The sequence below is a fragment of the Malus domestica genome, chromosome 10 (genome assembly GCF_042453785.1).
Source record: "Malus domestica chromosome 10, GDT2T_hap1".
NCBI classification, from domain to species: Eukaryota; Viridiplantae; Streptophyta; class Magnoliopsida; order Rosales; family Rosaceae; genus Malus; species Malus domestica.
In genome coordinates, this window is record NC_091670.1 from 38671127 (window position 1) to 38690635 (window position 19509).

Here is a 19509-nt window from a genome sequence, read left to right on the forward strand (position 1 = left end):
ATCCTGGGAACGATGTGGTGTTTGTGAACTGCTTGCACATTTAGGCAGAGTCGCGAAACGTCTTAAAGAGAGCGACTTAGTCCGTGACTCATCCCAAGAATTATTCACCACTCAAGGCTTCTATATCTTTCGGGTAACTTCGTTCCTTTTTATTTCAGTTTACAACAAATGTTTACATCTCTATTTACATATATATGTACATCCATATTTACAATCCTATTTACACAAATATACTATTTAGAACTTCCGACTCTCTTCGTTGAAACTTCAGAGTTTTTTTTCCCCTTACTTAGAAATTGGAATAAAACTGTAATTATTGAGGTGATTTTTAGTAATTGCTAAAAAATTGGATATTTTCTTCAGTTAGTTTTCAAATACATTTAATAAGAAATGTCAAAAACAAATATATGCTGATCTACAAATTTAAGTATGCTATGAAGAGAAAAATAATAATTACAACTTACACATGTTAAAGCAAACATACGAGGAGAAAGTAGACTTTTCAAATTGCTAATCTCACATTTTCCTCTAAGCTAATCATAATAAACTCTTCTACCACAATTCTTACCCTGCACGTATGAATGAAGGTTAGAATTCACATTGATAGGGATTTTTATCACCTGCAAAAGTAGGGATAAAAACATTTAAAAATACTTGCAAGAGAACAAGGTAGTTGTAGTATAAACGGCTCAAGCAAGATCGTTTTTCACAGGGATTGAATGAATAATTTGTATTTAAACTAATTCTTAATTAACTATTTGAAAACAAAGTTTGGAAAAAGTTGATTTTATGACTTAAAATATTAAAAACGAATTTTAAATTAAAACGATTATATAAATTGACAAAGTAAAGAAAACACAAGAAAACGTTTTGAAAATAAATTTGAGCACTAGGGTTCCGCCGTCACCTTAATAATCTTACGTAGTTCTTCTAATTACTTATGAATTACCCATGCATATTTGAAGGTTAGGTTTTCCTAAAGTATGCCCTACTACATATATCTCACATGCATATTTGAAGGTTAGGTTTTCCTATTTGAACTAGAATTCGGAGTTCTCAGAAAATCAAACTTTTGACAGACCAAATCAACTCCGATTTGGTCCCAAAAGGTCTCTTTTGAAAGCTGAAGATATCCCCTACAAATACTCAGAAGGAATCTTCTCAAAATATGCCATCTTGACCTCTAAAATACCTAAAACGTCCAGAAACATCAATTTGGGAAAGCTGCTCGCTGGGCCTTTATTTCATCGCCACGGTCAAACGGCTAAGTAGAAAAATCTGAAACTTTGATACAATCATCTTGAAAGACTCACGAACATCCTCCAATTGGAATCACTCCAAAATTCATCCGTTTGATCACTTTTTGCTCTATAAGAAGTCGAATGTCCTACATTGAAATATATAATAAAGTATTAAAATTCTACCAAAATAATCAATAAATTGATTCTAAGATTAATGTAAAATATATGGTATAATATGAACTCATCACACATCTTATAGTAAACAGAAATATACTTTTATTCTGCTAAATTGTGAACTGAGAGAAACAAATGCATAGATGTAGGAAAAAATTTGTAAGATCTTAAAAAATGTTAAAAAAATAGGTAATTAACCTTTTATATATGCTTTATTATACTTTGTACCTCATATTTTCAATACAAATTTAACTTTTGGCCGCAAATCTTTCATTGGCAACCATTTTTTTTTCCAAAAAGTTGTACTGCGGTAAGGTATTTCAAAATATCTTGCAATTTGACAATTAGCTTTGTAAGATTTCTTTAGAATGTTAAAAAAAATGTTGGTAAACACATTGTCAATAAATGAGTCTTTGGCAGGGATATGTAAATTATTACATGTGAGAATGTTTTTCTTTATTTTCTTCTTGTTTCCGTATGGTGCCAGAATCATTCTTTTTTTTTATTCTTTTCTTTTTTCCACACCAGAAACCTTTCCTCCAATTTTTTTTCTTTTCTTTTTCCATCAACAGATTTCAATTCTTTTTTTCTTTTCTTTTTCCACATTTCAACAACTTCATCTTTTTTCCTTCTTTTCTTCTTGTTTCCGTCTCTTGCCTTCAACAAAAGGCAACCTCTTCTGCTTTTCTCTTGCTCCGAAGTCAAATGAATGGAATCCCATCATTGAATTTTCTGCCACCGAAAGCAATAAATTATTTTCTTTTTGGCAGTCTTAACTCTTAATCAACTCATTCAAGTTTTAAGAAAGGAAAACAAAAAACTAAATAACTTCGAAATTTTCGTCACTTCTGTCTTCTTGGTTTTCAGAAATTGTTTTCTGCAGACTGCAATATCACATTTTTTACATCGCCGGCGGCCTGCACAAAATGGCGAGAACTCGTTTCCTCTTGTCCTTAACATTGTTGCTGGTCCAGAACTGCTGTGTGTATATGCCTAAGTTAACAATAGGCGCAGTAGCAGCTCAAACCAACATCAGCACAGATGAATCAGCTCTTCGTGCTCTCAAAGCCCATATCACTAGTGACCCTGAAAACATCTTGACGACCAACTGGTCTACCTCCGATTCCAATATTTGCAACTGGGTTGGCGTTACTTGTGGTGTACGCAACCTTAGAGTCACAGCCTTGAATCTTTCTTACATGGGTCTCACAGGCACCATTCCTCCTCACCTGGGCAATCTCTCATTTCTTGTTCAGCTGGAATTCAGAAACAACAGTTTTGGTGGTACGTTGCCCTCGGAATTGTCTCATCTTCGCAGGTTGAAGTTGATTAGTTTCAGCTTCAGCAACTTTGCAGGAACCATTCCATCATGGTTCGGGTCCTTATCTGAACTTCAAACCTTCGATTTGTATGGTAATCAATTTTCAGGTTCCATACCAAATGATATATTCAACTTATCTGCACTGCAAGTACTTGATCTAAGAAACAACCAGCTATCCGGTACGTACAAACTTGCCAATTACCAAACTGGTGATCATTACTTAACTTTTAACACCATGTTATTAAAGAAACTTAGATTCTCTGTAAAGGATTGTTTTTCATTGATTGATTAATTATGACAGTACAAAGATATATATATATATATATATATATATATATATAGCCACAGTCTCATTACACTAGCGCCATTAACTTCTACAACTAATTACACAATTACCACAACTAATTGTTTATTGTTATAACAAACTAGTGATTGATTTAGATGATTTAGCATCTGTCTTAATACACCCCCTCAAGCTGAGCTTGGGATCAACTGATGAACCAAGAGGAAGCTTGGATTTGAGATAGCTTTTAGAAAAAGATTTGGTGTGAATATCAACCGACTGATCTTGATTGCAAACAAATTGAACTTTGATGAGATAAGCCAGGACCAACTCTCGGATATAATAATAGTTGATTTCAACTTGTTTGGTTCTGGCATGAAACACCGGATTTGAAGCAAGTGAGATGGCTGAAATGTTGTCACACCATAGGTTAGGAACCTGAGAGAGTGGGAAACCAATGTCACGAAAGATTTTGCATATCCAAGTTAGTTCAGCAGCTGTGTGTGCTAGAGAACGGTATTCAGCTTTAGTAGATGACCTTGCAATAGTGGATTGTTTCTTGGTACTCCAACTGATAAGGTTGGATCCCAGAAAGACACAATAACCACTAGTGGAGCGACGGTTAAAGGTACATCCAGCTCAGTCAGCGTCCGAGAAGGCTGTGAGAGTAGTAGCACCCTTTTTGAACTAAAATCCTTCAGATACAATGCCTTTGAGATATCGAAGAACCCTTTTTGCAGCTTGCATGTGTTGTTCTCGAGGAGCATGCATAAACTGACAGATTTGATTAACTGCAAAGGAAAGATTTGGGCGTGTCCATGTCAAATACTGTAAACCACCAACAATGGACCTATACTCAGTTAGATTGGACAAAAGAGGGCATGTGTGGTCAGGTTTCTTAGAGCCAAGTGGAGTATAACAAGGCTTAGCACCATCCATATTGGTTTTCCTAATAAGATCCAGTAAATACTTAGTTTGATGTAGGAAGATGCCTGCAGAAGATCGTTAAACCTCTAATCCCAAAAAGTAGTGCAATGGACCCAAATCTTTGACCGGAAAAATATCACTAAGCTTTTGGATGAACATAATGCATAAAGAAGAATTAGGGTCAGTGACTAATATGTCATTAACATAGACTAGTACCATGATTAGAGAAGGACCTTTGAAAACAAACAATGAGGCATTTGAGGAAGATTGCACAAATCCAAATTGAAGGAGAGCTTGAAAAAGTTTTTCAAACCAAGCTTAAGGTGCATGTTTGAAGCCATAGAGGGATTTCCTTAATTTGCAAACATGATTTAGCATACTGGGATCAGTGAAACCTGAGGGTTGTTGCATATACACATCTTCTTTTAAATCCCCATGAAGAAACACATTACTTATGCCTAATTGATTAAAAAACCAATTAAACTGCACTGCAAGTGATAAAAGAACTCTAATTATGACTGGTTTAGCAACATGACTGAAAGTCTCTTGAAAATTAATGCCTTATTGCTGGTGATATCCCTTTGCAACTAATTCAACAGTACCAATAGGTTTTTTCTTTATTCTAAAAACCCACTTGCAGCCAACAACATTGTGGGAGGAAGATGGAGGAACTAAGGTCCAAGTACCTGTTGATTGCAAGGCATTGAATCCATCTTGCATGACAGATCTCCAGTGAGCATGTTTAGATGCTTACATGTATGTAGTTGGGACAAAATCAATATCTAATAGAAGTGGATGCTTGGTAGCTACATATACTTTAGGCTTATGGATACCAGCTTTGGAACGAGTGATCATGGGATGAGTATTACCAGGAGGCAGTGTTATAGATGTGTCACTTGAAGGAAGTGGTGCATAAGTTGTAGAACCTGAGTGTGGTACAGAACCTGAATGTGGTGCAGAATTTGTAGAATCATGATCTTGAGTATTCCCAATGAGAGAACTTGAAGAGGTAGAATCAGAATTTAATCTTAAAATTGGAACAGAGAACTGAAGATCCATAGGGGTTGGAACTTATTCTGGAAGTGAAACAGTGCCATTAGGAAGAGATTAAAAATGAATGTATTTCATCAAATTGTACTAGTTTGGAAATATAGATTCTGCTAATTATTGGGTCAAGACATCTATAACCCTTGTGTTGTAAACTAAACCCCAAAAACACACAGCTTTTGCTTTTTGCATCCAACTTGGAATGAACATAGGATTTGAGCCATGGGAAACAACTGCATCCAAAGGCTTTTAGTCTAAAATAATTTGGTGGCTTGTGAAAAAGCAATTCCCAGGGAGACTGAGATATTCCAGAGATTGGCATCATATTAATAAGATACATAGCAGTGGAGAAAGCCTCCACCAATAGAGATGTGGAGCATTAGAGGTAACAAGTAAGGTTATGGCAGTCTCCACAAGGTGTCTGTGCTTTCTTTCAGTACAACCATTCTGTTTAGGAGTGTGGGGACAACTTAATTGATGAAGAATGCCATGATTATGAATAAAATGATTGAACATAGTACCAATGAATTCACCCGTACCAATGAATTCACCCCCTGAATATGAACGCACAATCTTGATTTTATTGCCAAGTAAATTTTCTACATAATGTTTGAATAGACATCAGACTTTCCCTTTAATGGAAATAGCCAACTATATCTACTATAATCATCAACTAGCAACAAGTAGTATTTGAAACCACTAGGTGAAGTAATGGAGGCAGGACCTCAAAGATCACAGTGAAGCAATTGTAAGCTGTGAATGGTTGTAGAGTTAGTAGATCCAAAGGGTAGCTTGTGATTTTTAGTTAGAGCACAGTCTGAACAGAAAAAATCAACAGTAGTCTTGCCTTGCATTGCAAGTTTATTGCTGGAAATAACCTTTCGAAAGAGAGAAGAAGATGGATGACCCAATCTTCACAGGAGCTTTGACACTTATTAGAGCTGATGGTGATGAAGTAATGTGATGACTGGATCTTTGAAGTGGATACAACCCATCTTTAACTTGTCCCGACAAAAGCATCTTCCACGAAACACGATCCTTTACAGTGGATCCATCAGGGTCAAGTGTCAAAACACAATTATTGTCTTTGAGAAATTGGTAAGCAGACAGTAAATTGTGTTTCATATCAGGGACATGCAATACATTGCTCAAATTAAAGGAAGTATGAGATGTATTTAAAGAAGAGGAACCAAAATTATGAATAGATAGACCTTTACCATCTCCTACTTAAACTTTGTCTTCACCAGAGTAGGGAGAGGAAACGGAGAGATTGGCAATGTCATTTGTGATATATGATGTAGCTCCAGAGTTCAATAGCCAAGATGGAGAGGGTTTGGATGAGGAATGAGCACACAAAGCAGCGGGTTTGGCTAGTGGTACCCTTCCAAAGATCTCAGGATTCATCATGTCAAAAGTCAATGGCTTCGTGGCTAGTAGAACCACATATTTGACATGTGTTCTTGCTATCAGATGAAGAGCCTTGATAAGTAAAATGATTCTGACCTCCACGATTATGTCCAGTGAAATTGTCACGATTGGTATTGTAATTGTGATTCCCTATGTTAGAATTGCGATTATGTCTTCCTCGATTAGAATGATAATGAAAGAAAGACTGAAGAGGCTGATTGTATGCAGCAAAGAACAGTGGAGAAGGCGTCGGCAGCAACGGTGCTTGAGACTGGAAAAAAAAAGGCCTGAAATGGCTCAGTGGCAAAGGAAGAAACTGTTTGCTTGCAATGAGCTATGGAAATTTCTTTGTTGAGCAACAGACCATGCAATTTATCAAGAGAAGTTAAGGACAACCAAAGCATGATGGAGTCAATGAATGACTCGAATTCATCAGGGAGACCATGAAGTGTTGCTGCAATTAGGTCACGATTGGACATAGCTGCACCAACAATGGTGAGAGAATCCAAAATTTCCTTGATTCGTTGGAGATATTTTGAGGTCGATTGAGAGCCTTTAAGAATTGACTGAAGACGAGAACGAAGCTGGTGGATATGAGTATCAGAAACTCCATCAAAATGTTGTTCAAGTTTCTGCCATAGCTATCAAGATGTTGATACACCGACCATGAAGGGAATTAAGTATTCAGAGAGCGTCGAATTCAGCCAGATCAAAAGATTTTGATCTTTTTCAAACCACTACTCAAAAGCTAGATTCAGAGATTGATCAGGGAGAAGTGGAGCCGAACATGGCTCGGTGCCATCAATAAGGCCAAGAAGTTTGTATTGGTGCAGGATCGGGGCAAATAACGCATGCCATGGTAGATAATTGGTGCGCTTGAGTTTGATTGGCACCATGCTACCGATTTTGGATCGTAAGAGACATATACGAAATATGAGGTTGAGAATTTCCAGAGGAATTAGGGTATGGTAATGGTGGTGAGTTAATCGAAGATGATGATTCAGAGGGGAGGCCATGACATACAGAGGCAAGATTTGAGATAAAGGAGAAGCAATCACGAATCGAAGACAAAAAGCGATGGAGAAAAGGAAAAATCGATCAAGAAATCAAGTCGGTGAGCAGAAGAGGATCAACGCCGTGAGCCAGATGGCAAGATACCATAAAGAAACTTAGATTCTCTGTAAAGGATTGTTTTTCATTGATTGAATAATTATGACAATTCAAAGAGATATATATATATATATATATATATATATATATATATATATATATATATATATATATATTACACTAGTGCCCTTAATTTCTACAACTAATTACACAATTACCACAACCAACTGTTTACTGTTATAACAAACTAGTGACTGGTTTAGATGATTTAGCATCTGTCTTAATAGTTATCTTTCTGGTCTTTTAATTTTATACAATTCCAAAATTTTGATAGGTAGCATACCAAAAGAAGTCGAGAAGTTAACAATGCTGAAGGAGATAGTACTTGGACAAAACAATTTCAAAGGTATGATTCAAGCCGCTGAACTTGTTGCACTGAATATTTATCTTAATTACTCTATTGGTTCCTAACTACGGGGATGCACATATTTTATTTAATTAACAGGTATCATACCAAGAGAAATCGGGAACCTAACTATGCTCAAGACGGTATACCTTGACAATAACATGTTCGAAGGTAGGACAAACTCGGGTTTATCCTTCCTCTACGTTAACAAAATCCCTATCAGAATGGCCAGATGATGATTTTAACACATATTTTGTTGATTTTTCAGAAATCCCAAACTTGATTGGCAGTAAAGATCAAGTGGAGAAGTTGTATGTGCAAGTTAATGCCCTAAAGGGGCCTCTTCCGTTGTCTGTCTTCAACATGTCGTCTTTGAAAATTTTGGCTCTATCAGTTAACAAAATGACTGGTGGTATTCCAGACAATTTATGTCAACATCTTCCAAGTATTCAGATCTTGAGTTTGGCTGGCAACAATTTTGATGGTCCACTTCCATCCAAATTATGGCAATGCAAAGAGCTTCTTACGCTCTTATTAAGCAACAATCACTTGACAGGTACCGCCAACTCATCCCAACTCTACTTATATATTACCTTGTATTTGAGAAGAGGTTCAGAACTCTCTTCAATTTCTTTTGGTTCTAGTTTGGCTTCAGCCTTAGCCTCGGTTGTTGCCAATAACATGAGTAGAGAGCGATCCTTGTTTTTTGACTCACTTTTATCATAAATCGATCCCTTCTTATTGGCTCGAGAATTGCTTTTGACACTCCAAATATTTCATTTTGCACTCAAAACTTCCTATAATTACAACAACAACAACAACAAAGCCTTTTCCCACTAAGTGGGGTCGGCTATATGAATCCTAGAACGCCATTGCGCTCGGTTTTGTGTCATGCCCTCCGTTAGATCCAAGTACTCTAAGTCTTTTCTTAGAGTCTCTTCCAAAGTTTTCCTAGGTCTTCCTCTACCCCTTCGGCCCTGAACCTCTGTCCCGTAGTCACATCTTCGAACCGGATCGTCAGTCGGCCTTCTTTACACATGTCCAAATCACCAGAGCCGATTTTCTTTCATCTTTCCTACAATTTCGGCTACTCCTACTTTACCTCGGATATCCTCATTCCCAATCTTATCCTTTCTCGTGTGCCCACACATCCCACGAAGCATCCTCATCTCCGCTACACCCATTTTGTGTACGTGTTGATGCTTCACCACCCAACATTCTCTGCCATACAACATCGCTGGCCTTATTGCCGTCCTATAAAATTTTCCCTTGAGCTTCAGTGGCCTACGACGGTCACACAACACGCCGGATGCACTCTTTCCATCCAGCTCGTATTCTATGGTTGAGATCTCCATCTAATTCTCCGTTCTCTTGCAATATAGATCCTAGGTAACGAAAACGGTCGCTTTTTGTGATCTTCGCTAGATTGCTCCGGTCATTAGTATGGATAAGTATATAAATGGATAGAGATAGGAAAGCAAACACAAGATGTACGTGGTTCACCCAGATTGGCTACGTCCACGGAATAGAAGAGTTCTCATTAATTGTGAAGGGTTTACACAAGTACATAGGTTCAAGCTCTCCTTTAGTGAGTACGAGTGAATGATTTAGTACAAATGACATTAGGAAATATTGTGGGAGAATGATCTCGTAATCACGAAACTTCTAAGTATCGGAGTGTGGTGTCGTCTTGACTTGCCTTATCTGTCTCATAGGTAGATGTGGCATCTTCTCTGGAAGTACTCTTCCTCCATCCAGGGGTGGTATCTTTAACTGGTGGAGATGCACAAGGTAATGTATCAATTTCACTTGAAGCTTACTTGTAGTTTCAGGCTTGGTCAAGCGCGATACAAACCATGTAGTAGGAGTCCCCCAAGTCGCCGAGCTAGGGGGTCTGCTGAAAGAGGTGACAGACAAGGTAAGCAATCAGAGCTCCGACTGATTGTTCACCTTCTCCCCATCTTGCAGCAGCATGAAGGATAAAGAGAAGAAAAATGAGAAGAGATGATATGAGATACTTTTGCTTTTGAAGAAGTAACTTTCCACAGGCTTATTCTTGAACTGAGCTGGAGGGTTTTCTGGTTTCCTCCAGAGTATAAGGCCGACTGAAGAATTTGAGGGTCAAAACAAGTCCATCAAATCTAGAGTACGTTCCACCCTGCTGATATGGGATACTTTTGCTTTTGACAGAGTAATGGATGTATCGGCACGTGTGCTGTTACGCTTGTCTCCACATGCTTCCTTGTATCCTTCGCACTTGCCCTATCTGTTCCTCAAGCAGATGCGGAATCTTCCCTGGAAACATAAGATGATGAAGATGAGTACTCGAGAGCAATGCCAGGTAAGTAATCAGGTAAGGGGTTCCAGGCAGTCAGTTCCTGGCTGGAAGCTTGATTCCAAGTGCTGACTGATTGCTCTCTTTCTCCTTGTCTTGCAGGTAAAAACAAGGCCAAAAGAAAAAACAGGGAAAAAGCATGATATGGGATACTCTTGCTTTTAACCCTGATGATATGAGATATTCTTGCTCTAGTATAGCTTGTTTGCAGAGGTATTATCGGGGGGAAAGAAAGCTGAATATTTCGAAAGGCTTTGTTGGGAGTGCCCTCTCAGATATGATGAAGGGTTGAGCATTTTTACAGGTCTGCCTGTCCGTTGGGGATGGAGGTCGACATATATAGGAGTCTCCCTAACAACAAGTAGTAATGCTATTCATTTACCCTGCTTGGTCATAGCACGGTAGTGGGAGCTGCCAGTTTCACATGTTTTAACTCTGTCAGAGCACTTTGAAAAAGTGGTCTGTGGTATCTGGCTCTCGAGATTCGGAGAACGATGCCTCTTCGATTTTTGAGAAAGCAATCATGCTGGGGGTCTGACTCTCGAGATTCGGAGAGCAGTGTCTCTTCGATTTTTGAGGAAGTAATCATGTTGGGAGTCTGGCTCTCGAGATTCGGAAGGCGGTGCCTCTTCGATTTTGGAGCAAGCAATCTTGTTGGGAGTGTTGTCTCAAATGTGAGTAAAGGTTGGACATGTTTGCTTGTCTACCTTGCCACGAAGCACAAAGGTTGACACACAGGGACTTTCCAATTATCCAGCAATGGTACTGTTCCTTTACCCTCTCTTCGATTTTGAGAAAGTAGTCATGTTGGGAGTCTGGCTCTCGAGATTCGGAGGACGGTGCCTCTTCGATTTTGGAGCAAGCAATCTTGTTGGGACTGTTTTCTCGAATGTGAGTAAAGGTTTGGCATGTTTGCTAGTCTACCTTGCCACGAAGCACAGAGGTTGACACACAGGGACTTTCCAATTATCCAGCAGTGGTACTGTTCCTTTACCCTTGTGGGTAATAATATGGTAGCTAGACCTTCAAAATTTATGTGTCTAAACTTTGTTAGTGCTGTTTCTTTGCTATTCTTTTACCTTTCTTGGTCAGAGCGATGTAGTGGGAGCTGCAAGCTTCACGTGCTCAACTTTGGCAGAGAACTTTGGCAAAGTGATATGTGGTACCCATGAGTTATTGTTGCGTGTGGGAAGTGGGTGATTGAACAGTAAGATTCATGTGCTTTCTACTTCACCAGAAGTCTTCGACAAAATGCCTATAATTTCTGCAAAGCTGAGTGTGCGTGTGACAGGTGCTGACAAGGCTAGAAAAGTAGGTGCCTCTTCGATTTCTGAGATCGGCCCTCGTGGTCTCTGAGCAGCCCAGCTTTTGAGAAAGCGAGCGCCTCTTCGATTGATTCGGAGAACGGTGCTTCACCGATTTTTGAGAAAGCAATCATGCTGGGGGTCTGGCTCTCGAGATTCGGGGAGCAGTGTCTCTTCGATTTTTGAGAAAGTAATCATGTTGGGATAGTGGCTCTCGAGATTCGGAGGGCGGTGCCTCTTCGATTTTGGAGCAAGCAATCTTGTTGGGAGTGTTTTCTCGAATGTGAGTAAAGGTTGGGCATGTTTGCTAGTCTACCTTGCCACGAAGCACAGAGGTTGACACACAGGGACTTTCCAATTATCCAGCAATGGTACTGTTCCTTTACCCTCTCTTCGATTTTTAAGAAAGTAGTCATGTTGGGACTCTGGCTCTTTAGATTCGGAGGACGGTGCCTCTTCGATTTTGGAGCAAGCAATCTTATTGGGAGTGTTTTCTCGAATGTGAGTAAAGGTTGGGCATGTTTGCTAGTCTACCTTGCCACGAAGCACAGAGGTTGACATACATGGACTTTCCAATTATCCAGCAGTGGTACTGTTCCTTTACCCTTGTGGGTAATAATATGGTAGCTAGACTTCAAAATTTATGGGTCTAAACTTTGTTAGTGCTGTTTCTTTGCTATTCTTTTACCCTTCTTGGTCAGAGCGATGTAGTGGGAGCTGCAAGCTTCACGTGCTCAACTTTGGCAGAGAACTTTGGCAAAGTTATCTGTGGTACCCATGAGCTATTGTTGCGTGTGGGAAGTGGGTGATTGAACAGTAAGATTCATGTGTTTTCTACTTCCCCAGAAGTCTTTGACAGAATGCCCATAATTTCTGCAAAGCTGAGTGTGTGTGTGACAGGTGCTGACAAGGCTGGAAAAGTAGGTGCCTCTTCGATTTCTGAGATCGGCCCTCGTGGTCTCTAGGGAGCCCAGCTTTTGAGAAAGCGAGCGCCTCTTCGATTTCTGAGATCGGCCTTCGTGGTCTTTGAGCAGCCCAACTTTTGAGAAAGCAAACGGCTCTTCGATTTCTGAGATCAACCATCGTGATCTCTAAGCAGCCCAACTTTTGAGAAAGCAAACGCCTCTTCGATTTCTGAGCAGGCGCCTCTTTGATTTCTGAAGCTCCGTCGAGTGCAGATTTTTATAGAGGCTGGCATTAAGTTCCAAAGCACACTTGAATCTCCACCAGTAGAAGCTTCATTCTTGCACTTCTAAGATCTTGATTTGTCCGACCTCTTCTCTCTTCAACACCTTTGAAAATGTCTGGCCCCTCCGACCGTCGTTTTGACTTGAACCTTGTTGAAGAGGCAGCCCCGCCTTCTCCAGACAACATATGGCGCCCATCCTTCGTCTCCCCAACTGGTCCTCTTACCGTTGGGGATTCCGTGATGAAGAATGATATGACCGCTGCGGTGGTGGCCAGGAACCTTCTCACTCCCAAAGATAACAGACTACTTTCCAAACGGTCTGATGAGTTAGCTGTTAAGGATTCGCTGGCTCTCAGTGTTCAGTGTGCAGGTTCTGTGTCTAATATGGCCCAACGCCTATTTGCTCGAACCCGCCAAGTTGAATCATTGGCGGCTGAAGTGATGAGTCTCAAACAGGAGATTAGAGGGCTCAAGCATGAGAATAAACAGTTGCACCGGCTCGCACATGACTATGCTACAAACATGAAGAGGAAGCTTGACCAGATGAAGGAAACTGATGGTCAGGTTTTACTTGATCATCAGAGATTTGTGGGTTTGTTCCAAAGGCATTTATTGCCTTCGTCTTCTGGGGCTGTACCGCGTAATGAAGCTCCAAATGATCAACCTCTGATGCCTCCTCCTTCTAGGGTTCTGTCCAGTACTGAGGCTCCAAATGATCCCCCTCCGGTGCCTTCTCTTTCTGGGGCTCTACCGACTGCTGAGACTTCTCCTAAGCAACCTTTGTGAAGGCTCCCTCTTGTGTGTTTATTTTGACTCATGTATATGTACATATTTGTAGCTTATCGGGGATATCAATAAATAAGCTTTCCTTCATTTCAACGTATTGTGTTAAATACACCAAAGCCTTCTTCGCTAAGTTCTTTGAATTTTCTTTTGTTGAAGCTTGTATGTTGAAGCTTTCTGAGTGGAGCATGTAGGTTGGGGTAGTGTTCCCTTAATTTCCCGAGTGAGGAAAACTTCTTGGTTGGAGACTTGGAAAATCCAAGTCACTGAGTGGGATCGGCTATATGAATCTTAGAACGCCATTGTGCTCGATCCTGTGTCATGTCCTTCGTTAGATCCAAGTACTCTAAGTCTTTTCTTAGAGTATCTTCCAAAGTTTTCCTAGGTCTTCCTCTACCCCTTCGGCCCTGAACCTCTGTCCCATAGTCGCATCTTCTAATCGGAGCGTCAGTAGGCCTTCTTTGCACATGTCCAAACCACCGTAACCGATTTTCTCTCATCTTTCCTTCAATTTCGGCTACTCCTACTTTACCCCGGATATCCTCATTCCTAATCTTATCCTTTCTCGTGTGCCCACACATCCAACGAAGCATCCTCATCTCCGCTACACCCATTTTGTGTACGTGTTGATGTTTCACCGCCCAACATTCTGCGCCATACAGCATCGCCGGCCTTATTGCCGTCCTATAAAATTTTCCCTTGAGCTTCAGTGGCATACGGCGGTCACACAACACGCCGGATGCACTCTTCCACTTCATCCATCCAGCTTGTATTCTATGGTTGAGATCTCCATCTAATTCTCCGTTCTTTTGCAAGATAGATCCTAGGTAACGAAAACGGTCGCTATTTGGTATTTCTTGATCTCCGATCCTCACCCCTAACTCGTTTTGGCCTCCATTTGCACTGAACTTGCACTCCATATATTCTGTCTTTGATCGGCTTAGGCGAAGACCTTTAGATTCCAACACTTCTCTCCAAAGGTTAAGCTTTGCATTTACCCCTTTTGATCATGATTATTTCTTAATTTAAATATGGGGTGATAGATAAATGAATCGTTCAAAATATTAACATGGTATAATTAACAGATAAAACTAACTACATAATTTTGAAGTCTCACCAATCTTTTGTTAAAAAAAGAAATTGCTGACATAACTTGAGGAGAATATTGTAAAGCATTCTATATATTGAAGTCAATATGTTCAACAATAAGGAACCGTTTTATAATCGTTCGCTTTTTGTTTTTGTTTTTGTTTTTTTATTTGTTGATAGAGAAAAATATGAGGGAGATGACAAATGAAGGGTGGTGGGAGAGTGGAGATATAATAAAAAACGGATAAATGAAAAGAAAATCTTGAATAGTCTTGTGCACCTCTAATACCATCTACTCTTCTTTATCTCTCATTTCTCACATGTATATATATATATTTCCCTATTTCTAGACTCAACACAAATAAAAATAAAACAAAAAACAAAATGATTATCAAATGGACCATAATCTAAAGAATAAATTGATGTCTAAGTTAGAAAATTAAAAGATATTCTCACAGCAACTAAATAATACAAACCAAATGTTTTGCTTAGCTTACTGGCGTATCCCTCCATCTTCTTTGCAACCCATTTCCTCAAAAAGTTTTCCTTTTTGAATATTTATTTTCTCTTTAAAGATTCTGTGAAACTATTGAATAATATGATGTATTTAAGAATGCTAAGGCTATTAAACTAACTTGGACGGTAATATTAATTATGGCAGGTACGATACCAGATGAGATTGGTGATCTTCAAAATTTACAAATTTTACAACTCGATTTTAATAATCTTAATGGTCCTATCCCACGCAAAATCTTCAATATGTCCATGTTGAGACGAATTTCACTTGTTGATAATCAACTCTCAGGAAGTCTTCCAACAGACATAGCCATTGGAGTTCCAAACCTAGAATTCATGTTTGTTGGAATGAATAATCTCAGTGGACTAATCCCCAACTTTATCTCCAATGGCTCTAAGCTCACGAGGCTAGACATGTCTTCAAACTCATTTTCTGGGTTTATTCCTAACAATTTATGTGCCTTAACAAACCTTGAGTACCTTAGCTTACACACAAACAATTTAACGATTGATACTTCAACCCTAGAAGTAAACATCCTTTCTTGTTTGGGTAATCTTCGAAATCTTTGGGGACTCTACTTGTCTAACAATCCATTAAATGCCACTCTTCCTGCTTCCCTTGGAAATTTCTCTACGTCGCTTGACTATCTTCATTTAGGATTTTGCAATTTGAGGGGTAGCTTTCCCAATGATATTGGAAACTTCAGTGGCTTGATATCCTTAAGGATGGGATCCAATCAATTGAGTTGGTCAATTCCAACTTCTGTGGGAAGACTAAGGAATCTCCAGGGTCTCAGTTTGCATGATAACAAGTTGCAAGGATACATCCCAGATGAACTTTGCCAACTGGACAACCTAGTTGAATTGAATATCAGTGGTAATCAACTCTCTGGTTCCGTACCTTCCTGCCTAGGTAATCTAACTGCAAAACTTAGAAAGATATCATTAGAGTCCAATTTGTTAACTTCCACAATACCATCTACCTTATGGAAGCTTACATATATATTGATCCTAGACTTGTCATCCAATTCACTCGTTGGTCCTCTCTCAGAAGATGTTGGAAAACTGAAAGTTGTGACAGAAGTGAATTTATCAAATAACCATTTATATGGTGCTATACCAAGCAGTATGAGTGGACTCCAGGATTTGGTTAGTCTCTCCTTGGAATATAATAATTTAGAAGGTCAAATCCCCAGTTCATTTGGAAACTTGCTAAGCCTGGAACTCTTGGATCTATCCAAAAACAATCTTTCCGGAGTAATTCCAAAGTCTCTTGAAGCACTCATTCATCTCAAGTATCTGAATTTGTCTTTCAACACACTCCAAGGTGAAATTCCTGCAGGTGGACCTTTTCAAAACCTCTCAGCTCAATCATTTGTCCCGAATGGTGCACTCTGTGGTGAATCCCGACTCCGTGTTCCACCCTGCAAAAATAGTACAGCCTCTCAACCACATTCAAGGAAAGCTAGTATATCCACCCTGAAATATATAATTCCAGGGATCATATCAGCAATACTCCTATTGGCCTTTATATCGATGTTGATACTACGGAGGAAAAGGGGGAATGCTATAGTTGCAACAAATACTGCGTTGGTACCTCTACTTCTCTGCAGAAGAGTTTCATACCTAGAACTTCTAAGGGGGACAAATGGATTTAGTGCAAACAACTTACTTGGTACAGGGGGTTTTAGCACAGTATATAGAGGGACACTTTCAGATGGGATAGATGTTGCAGTAAAGGTCTTCAATTTACAAGTAGAAGGAGTTTTGACAAGGAATGTGAAATGCTAAGCAATACACGTCATCGAAATCTTCTCAAAATCATTAGTTGCTGCTCCCAAATTGATTTCAAAGCCGTGGTACTGGAATACATGCCTAACGGGAGCTTAGAGAAGTGGTTGTACTCTTCAACATGTTCTTTGAATGTCCTTGAGAGGTTGAATAAAATGATACATGTTGCATCGGCATTGGAATACCTTCACCATGGCTATCAATTACCTATTGTTCATTGTGATTTGAAGCCAAGCAACATACTCCTAAATGATGACATGGTTGCACGTGTAGCTGATTTTGGGATCGCAAAACTTTTGGGAGGAGGAGATTCTGTGACTCAGACGTTGACCCTAGCCACAATTGGGTATATGGCTCCAGGTGATCTTGCTAAATACATAATTTATCTTTCAATTTTATATTTGTATGTGTATGATGAAGTTTAGAGGTCGCACTTGGTGCGATGGCAAGTGCCTTCGCCCATGAGCGGTAGGTCTCGGGTTCGAGACTTGGGAGCAGCCTCTCCATAAATGGGGGTAAGGCTAGCCGACATTCACCTCTCCCAGACCCTGCGTAAAGCGGGAGCCTTGTGCATTGGGTACGATCTTTTTTTTTTTTATGTGTATGATGAAGTTTAATTTGTAATTTTGCTTCCAGAGTACGGAGTGGAAGGAATTGTTTCGACAAGAGGGGATGTGTACAGTTTTGGTATTGTAATGATGGAAACATTCACGAAAAGGAAGCCAACGGATGAAATGTTTGCTGGGGAAATTAATTTAAAGGAATGGATTGCAAATTCATTACCAGAAGATGGAATAACAGAAGTTCTGGATGTCACTTTACTTGGTATAGAGGATGATGGTGATATATTTGTGGTCAAGAGAGATTGTTTGTCATCCCTTATGAGATTGGCCTTGGCGTGTTCTGCGGAGTCACCGCAAGAGAGGATAAACATACAAGATGTTGTTGTCACCCTCAATAAAATCAAGATAAAGCTTTTGAAGGCTGTTGCATGAGGTAGTCTGCAGTGTTGTATACTGTTGGAGGTGTCTATTCTTATGTATTAAGATTCACTTGTTTTACATTACTATCATCATTAAATTACTGAGTGTTACTTATGTTGTTGTGTAGGAGGACAGGGAAGCCAAACTTTTCAACAGATTGAAGTAAATGCAGCTGTGTCTATGTATGATCTATCTTTCTTTTTCTTTTTTTTTATTGAGGCTGCTAGTATGGTTTTGATGGACCCATGTGTCTCAAGTTCGAAACTCGTCATCTCTAAATTATTATAATAGTTTCTAACATTCCTCTCTTTCCTTAATAATAATTTTTTTTTAAAGTGTGCAAAAAGAGTTCACTTCTTAAGTATACTTTACTTTTTCTTAAATTTTATCTTTTTTTTATTAAGGCTGCTAGTATTGTTTTGATGGACCGATGCGTCTCAGGTTCGAAACTCGCCATCTTTAAATTAGTATAATAGTTTCGAATATTTGTCTCTTCCCTTAATAATAATAAATTTAAAAAAAAGTATGCAAAAAGAATTTACTTCTTAATTATACTTTATTTTTTCCAATTTTTTTTTGTAAGAGTGGTTCATTATTCACCCTTTTTTTTTTTTATCTTTGGACAGTCACACAATATATATATATATATATATATATATATATATATATATATATATATATATATTTAGTGACCATTGTATCCCATTGTTAAAGTTACTAAACCACCCAACTAAATTTTAGGGATAATTCAAATGGTTAGGTTTCGGATTAGGGTGCTGCAGCCTCCACCCAACTCTCTCTCTAGTGGGTGCACAACCACCCATACCCTGTATCCGCTCTCTCTTCTCACTTTTTAAAATCCTCACCGAACTAATGGTGACTGATCCTCCTCCCACCTTCAAATTAGTGGATATTCGAACAACCATTTTCTAGCCACCTTGAGTGGTGCTGGAGCTTACAATAAAAGAAGAAAAGCCATTGTTTCTCTAATTTCTCTGTGCAACGGGTCTCCATAGCTTTCGCCATATCAATTTTGACAGTACAGATGAGAGTGATGGGCTCTGGAATGGATGGGGACTAAGATTTGTTGTTTTTGGAGAAGAATGAGGAATGGTGGGGAAGAAGAAGAAGAAGAAGAAGAAAGGGTTTGCAGGGGGGTGAGTTGGATTCACGATTGAGATGGTTGTGCCAATTATTTTTCTCTATTTTTGAGCAGAGATAGTTTAGGAATATTATAAATAAAGGTGTCTAGTGAACCATGCAAATTTAATTGTGGATGTTAAAAAAAAGTAATACTAGAGAGACTAAATTTTTAAACCAAATTTGAAAATCAAATAATGTGTCACCAATAGAAAATAAGCACGTTAATCAACTTAAGTTATAATCCAATCATCAACAACCACATTATTTGGTTTGCAAATTTTGATTTAAAAATTTGTTTTACCTAGCATAAAACGTGCTCATTCTTATTGGACACATCATTTAGTTTGTAAATTTGTCTATAAGTTTAGTTAGTCCCCTTAGCATTACCCAAAAAAAATAATGTGTGCAAAGGACCACTCTAATCATAATCAGTAGCTTAATTTTGTATAAGTAACTGATT

The 19509-nt window shown here is 38.9% G+C and overlaps 1 protein-coding gene across 4 annotated transcripts; it reads left to right on the top strand.

Moving 5' to 3' along the window:
• The first annotated feature begins 1582 nt into the window (after positions 1–1582).
• Positions 1583–18252, top strand: LOC103417011 (LRR receptor-like serine/threonine-protein kinase GSO1). Of its 4 annotated transcripts, none has more exons than XR_011572067.1 (7): positions 1583–2699; positions 2844–2915; positions 7845–7916; positions 8016–8087; positions 8185–8472; positions 15278–17283; positions 17560–17622. XR_011572067.1 is itself a non-coding variant. In XM_070806581.1 (7 exons), the coding sequence occupies exons 1-6, from the start codon at positions 2342–2344 to the stop codon at positions 17916–17918; spliced, it is 1452 nt and encodes a 483-aa protein (XP_070662682.1). In that variant the 5' UTR covers positions 1593–2341; the 3' UTR covers position 17919; positions 18034–18252. The 4 variants fall into 4 exon arrangements, 1 of the variants encoding a protein (XP_070662682.1); XM_070806581.1 differs by adding an exon at positions 18034–18252 and having other exon boundaries at positions 1593–2915; positions 17197–17283; positions 17560–17919; XR_011572065.1 differs by having other exon boundaries at positions 1587–2915.
• The last annotated feature ends 1257 nt before the right edge of the window (positions 18253–19509 follow it).